Source organism: Hippoglossus hippoglossus, chromosome 3 (assembly GCF_009819705.1).
Source record: "Hippoglossus hippoglossus isolate fHipHip1 chromosome 3, fHipHip1.pri, whole genome shotgun sequence".
NCBI lineage: Eukaryota > Metazoa > Chordata > Actinopteri > Pleuronectiformes > Pleuronectidae > Hippoglossus > Hippoglossus hippoglossus.
The window spans coordinates 1,534,336-1,540,208 of record NC_047153.1 but is presented as its reverse complement, the minus strand read 5'-3'; the positions used below and the strand labels follow the sequence as shown (position 1 = coordinate 1,540,208).

Here is a 5,873-nt window from a genome sequence, read left to right as displayed (position 1 = left end):
TTCATAAATATTTTTCCATTTGTTAAAACTGTTTGATTCACTCACGAAAAAATAAATAAATCTAACATTTGATGAGTTGAACTGCTTAATTTTTCTTTTTTAATTGTTAATTCTGACGTTAACAAGCCTCCATCTTCTTCTACACCCACATGACCTCAGGCACAGTCCTCAGCCAATCACGTGCAGTCCTGTTGTCACTTGACCAGATTAGAGAGAAACAGCTCCCCCTGCTGTTTGCTCTGTGCTCCTGTGGTTTATCTGATCACACTCATCCCCACGTTGGTTGTGGAGTGTGTGGAGGAGAAGTTCTCCATGCGGAGTCGAACCACTTTACCCTGAGGTGCCGGTGGACACAGGACGTGGCAGGTGAAGACTTGGCGGCAGGACTTGCGGAAGTTCTCGGACAGGAAAGCATAGAGGACGGGGTTAATGCAGGAGTTTCCGTAGGACAGACAGTGGGACATGATACGAAAGGCGAAGGTGGCGTCATTCAGAGGGAAGGTGCCAAACTCCACCCACATGGCGATGATGTGATGAGGCATCCAGCAAATGGTGAAGGCGGCGATGACCAGGAGAACAATCTGAGTCGTCTGCAGGGAAACCCAGAGGAAACACTCATTAAACACTAGACCCTTCTCTAGAACCATCTCTAAACCCTTCATCGGAACCTTGTTTAGAACCTTGTTTAGAACCTTGTTTAAAGGTTCAGTGTGTAGAATGTAGTGGCATCTAGTGGTGCAGTTGCATGTTGCAGCTGAACACCCCTCACCTCACCTCACCCTCCCCTTCCAGACATGAAAGTGAACCTGTGGTAGCTTCAGTTGTCATAGAAACTCAAAAGGTTTAGTTTGTCCAGTCTGGGCTACTGTAAAAAACATGGCTGCCTCCATAGAGAGGAGCCGCTCCTGATGTAAATATACAGTATTTCAATATAAAAGCCCATTCCAGGGTAAAGAAAAGAACAATTCACAGAATTTAGATGAAACACACGAGTGAAAACATCACTAGGATTATTTTATATTAAATTTCTGCCAATAGATCCTATCACCTAAATCTTACACACTGGACCTTTAACACCTTCTTTCGAACCTCCTCTGGAACCTGTTGAATCTTTTCCAGGACCATTTTTAAAACCTTCTTTAGAACTTTCTCTGGAACCTTATTAGGAACCTTCCTCCTCTTCTTTGTTCGGTTTATTCGGTGGCAACCAACGCCAAGGTGCATTACCGCCATCTACTGCTGTACTTCTTCCAGTTTCTCAAGAACTTACTCTGGAACCTTCTTGAGAAACCTTATCTGGAACCTTCTTTAGAACCTTCTCAAGAACCTTCTATGGGACGTGCCCTGGTTCTATGTTTCACATCTACGTATTTAATCTGATTAATAAACTGAAACTTGTTGTAAACTCATCGACAGCAGAACAAACTGATCCTCTTCACAACTGAGTCTCATCATCGAGTAGCTGAATAAAAACCTGCTCGTTCATTCAGGCGTCACCAGAACGTTCTGTTTCTCAGGGAGGTGATGTCAGACTTCTGTTCTCCAGGTTGGTTCTCCAGGTTCTCCTGACTGTGTTCTACGACCATCAGGTTTCGTGGTCTTTCTTTGTCTGGTTCATTTAAAAATGGATTTTCTGAAGGTTCAGACTCTTTTATAACAAACGGCCTCAGATGTCTCTGCAAGTCAGTCAAACAAAAAGAGGACAAACAGGTGGACACGTCCTCTCCAGAGAGACGAGGACTGTGTCACACAAACAGTCCACAAATACAACACCTCTCAGTGTGGTGCAGGACATTTCTGTGACCAGAGGACAGAGCTGTTCAGTCTCCTCCGTCTTCTCATATCTTGTCATGTCCTTTGAAGTGTTTGGTTTGGTCGTCACTCTGAGAGAATCTCTTCTATTCTTAGTCTCTTGTCTAAATATTTATTCTGACCTCAACCAGGAGCAGCCGAGCCTCTGCTGGAGACCTGGGGTTCGGTTGAATCGTGTATTACTCTTGGGAAGGATCAGACTGAGTGGCATTAAGTGTTTCAGCAGTCGCCAATAAGAGTTGTGTGAATTCTCTGAATGAAAAGAAAAGGAGCTTCAAAGCATCCTAACTTCTCCTTCAGCAGAGGAAACAATGAACCTTCCTATAAAGAAGAGGAGACATTTCTGTCCAACAGTTCAGCAGCAACAGAAGAGGAGGAGGAGGAGGAGGAGGAGGAGGAGGAGGAGGAGGAGGAGGAGGAGGAGGAGGAGGAGGAGGAGGAGGAGGACTGTACCTTCCTCTTGACGCCCTCAGACTTCTGTGACATATTCTTCATTTTGTTGTGGAGATGAAACAACACCTGTAGAAATACAAACAGTTAGTTAATCAGGCACGTGACTGTTGCCATAGAGACAGAAATTAATTAATTAATGTTCATTGGAACTGAAAATAAAGGAAAACATCAGAATATGAAGACTTTCACTACATCATCAACAATGAACATCTCGAGCTGTTGATTCACTTTATATTTAGTTTTTAAACTTCAGGAACCAACACATTCTGATGTCACAATATTGATCTTATCGATATTAATCAATAAATCGCTGCTGAAAGAAACGAGTTTCAGTTTTATTTTGAAACTTCTCTTCGGTGTTGTTCTCCTCGCGCTTGCCGTGCGCTTTTACGCACAGACTTTATGATCCTCGGGACTTTGTCTGCGCCCTTTGCTCTGTGCGCTGTTACATGCGCGTGTTTTACAGCAGCTCAGTCAAACATTACAGATGTTCTACACGAGGCACGGACCCTGGTGTAGCAGCAGCTGATGAGCAGCAGCGGCAGCAGGTATCCGAGCAGCAGGATGGAGACTTTGTACGCGCGTCTGGAGGCTCCGCTCCACTGCTCCCAGCAGAACGTGCTGTTGGGGGCGGAGGGGTGAGTGGTGAGGGTCTGGTGCTGAGCCACCGGCACCGCGCACGCCACCGACAGCGTCCAGATGACGCACACCCCGACCAGCGCGTTCCTGCGGCTCCGGACGCACGGAGACTGGTTGGAGCGCACCACGGCGATGTAGCGGTCCACGGACATGGCGACCAGCGTGAAGATGCTGACCAACATGGACACGGTGAAGAAGAAGTGACCGAAGCTGCAGAGGAACGAGCCGAACATCCACTGCGGCAGAGAGTAGACGGTGGCCTGCAGCGGGACGCAGAAGAGGAGGAAGAGGAGGTCCGCGACGCTCAGGTTCAGGATGAAGATGTTGGTGGTGCTGCCGGTTCGCCTCCCTCCTCCTCTCCCGGCGCCGCTGCACTTCACCCCACAGATCACCAGCATCACCAGACTGTTCCCCAACAGCCCCACCACGAAGATCAGCCCGAACACCAGCGGCACCACCACCGCCTCCGGACTCGAACCGCCGCCCTGCGCCTGCGACAGGTTCAACCCCGCGACCCCAGCCAAGCCGGAGGACGCGTTTCCCGGCAGCAGCATGATGGAGCTCCGCGGGGGGAGCAGGAGGCTCAGAGAAGAAGCCCGTGAAGGACTGAGTGAAAGACCAGGTCCATGATCCGGATCAAGGACATTCGGCAGCGCAGACTGGGAACACTGCAGGTTACTGGAGGACAGGCAACACGGCTTCCTGTCAGGATGTCAAAGTAAAACAACTTGATCCATGTGAACTTTATTCAAAGTTCAAAATAAAACAAGAAACTTTGAGTCGATAAACAGGAAACAAAGATAAAACCTTGAGTTAATAGTGTCAGGGGAGTTTAGATGGAAAACGCAAAGACACGTTAATAATAATAATAAAATGAACCGTTCTATAATAATATTTAATACAAATTCAGTTACTATTTCTACACACGTCATTTGTCTCGTCTGTTTTCTTTTCTATGATCATGTTGACAAACAGGATTTTATTTTGAAGTCATGTGAACTTCCTGTTGAGAGGTGAGTGAAGCCTCTTTATGACAAAGTGTTTTTATTACACTGTTTAATTAATGTTTATTCTCTTTATTATTTCATTCACTTTATTACAGGAGCTGTGTTTGAAGTCACGTGACGGAGCAGATGAATAGTTACTAGAGTTACTAAGTTACTGCTGGCACTCTAGTTACTACAGGAAGGAGTCATGGATACAAACATGATGAGCACATCATGTTTACAGACCAAAGAGTTCATTTCCTGTCTGATGATTTATGATGTCACAGATATAATAACGTTTATGAGTGTGTGTGTGTGTGTGTGTGTGTGTGTGTGTGTGTGAGTGTGTTTCCAGTAAAAACACCAACCTTATCATTAACAGTTGACCTAATTTCTGAGTTGGAGGTTGAGGTCAGAGGTCAGATGTGATTAGTCGTTGGAGTTGGTTATGAATTAGTCATGATTAAGGTTAGAGATAAGGTTTGGGTAAGGCTGTTCAAAAGTGTGTGTGTGTGTGTGTGTGTGTGTGTGTACTTGTGTGGGTTAGAGCATTGACCTTACGAGTGAGGACATTTTAGGAAAGTCAAGACATTTTGACTAGTCCTCACTTTTTCAATGGGCTGTTTGAGGGTTAAGACTTGGATTTAGGATTAGGATTAGGTTTAGGTTAAGTTTAGGTTAAGTTTAGGTTAAGTTTAGGTTAGGGTAATACATTTAGTTTTGATAGTTAAGGTTTGGGTAAGGGGCTGACAAATACAGTATGCCAATGAGTGTCCTCACTAAGATAGAAGTAGAAGAATGTGTGTGTGTGTATAGCATGTTCTTCATTTCAAAGTAAGAGCGCACTAACACGATGTGACTTCATCAAGTGAAGCTCAGTGATTTGAATTAAAACTAAAGACTTTGTTTCATGTCAGACTCGTGTCTCGTCTCATTGGCTCAAAGTTTCCTTGACAGGTTCAAAAATATCAGGGAAAATGCAGAGGAGCTGCCACGTTTCCTCAGAGGTTAATGATTGGTTAATGTCAGCAGAGAGTGTGTGTGTGTGTGTGTGTGTGTGTGTGTGTGTGTGTGTGTGTTAAAGTTTCTGTTTCCTCTTTAAAAACCTGCAGAAAATATAAAAAACGTATTTTCTGTCGAACAAGTCACAAAAAACGAATCAGCTTTTTTTTGTGAAGTTTTTCATTGATGGATTTTATTGTTTTCCTTATAAATAAACATGATACCTCATGTTTATGTTTCCGTTATATAATCATGTTCCTGTTAAATGACTGTAAAGTGCAGTTGTCATGGAGACGACTGGTTGGATTTTCCTTCATGGTTTATTTTGTGTTTATTCATGTGTGTGTTAAACGTCAGCTCAGAGATTTTTAATAAAGGTTCAAATGAAATAAACGCACACACACACACACACACACACACACACACACACACACACACACACACACACACACACACACACACACACACACACACCAGTCATTACTCTCATCTGACATTAACTGACCAATCATTAACCTCTGACGGAACGTGGCAGCTCCTCAGCTGCTGATGATCCACATTTTGTCCAATTTTGTTTTGCTTTTAGTGTGTGTCTGTGTGTGTCTGTGTGTGTGTGCGTGTGTGTGTGTGTGTGTGTGTGTGTGTGTGTGTGTGTGTTTCTGTTTGCTACCATAGAATGAGACCCTCGTGTGTGGGCTCTCGACTGAGGGATACACTCAAGTCGGTTTAAATTTAAAGATATAATATGAAACAACTCTTCATTAACTAGACCTTTGTTTTATATTTTGTTGACTTGTGAACTAACATTATCCAAAATGTTTTCAACAATGTTGGAACTCAGAGAATTATTCAAGTTAACCTACAACTTGAAACGACACGTTTCTAAAATCAAACAGGAAGTAGCAGAATGTCACAACTAAAGGCTGGAGGACGACACACAAGTTTGAACTGAAAATAAGTTTAATTTAGTTCGAAAATTAA

General features: G+C 43.9%; 1 protein-coding gene across 1 annotated transcript; it reads right to left on the bottom strand.

Annotated features, from left to right (window-relative positions):
* galr1b (galanin receptor 1b) lies at positions 1-3,745 on the bottom strand. Its single transcript, XM_034569300.1, has 3 exons — positions 2,775-3,745; positions 2,266-2,331; positions 1-590 (listed from the first exon to the last, which is right to left on the bottom strand). The coding sequence occupies exons 1-3, from the start codon at positions 3,456-3,458 to the stop codon at positions 255-257; spliced, it is 1,086 nt and encodes a 361-aa protein (XP_034425191.1). The 5' UTR covers positions 3,459-3,745; the 3' UTR covers positions 1-254.
* Positions 3,746-5,873: the final 2,128 nt, after the last annotated feature.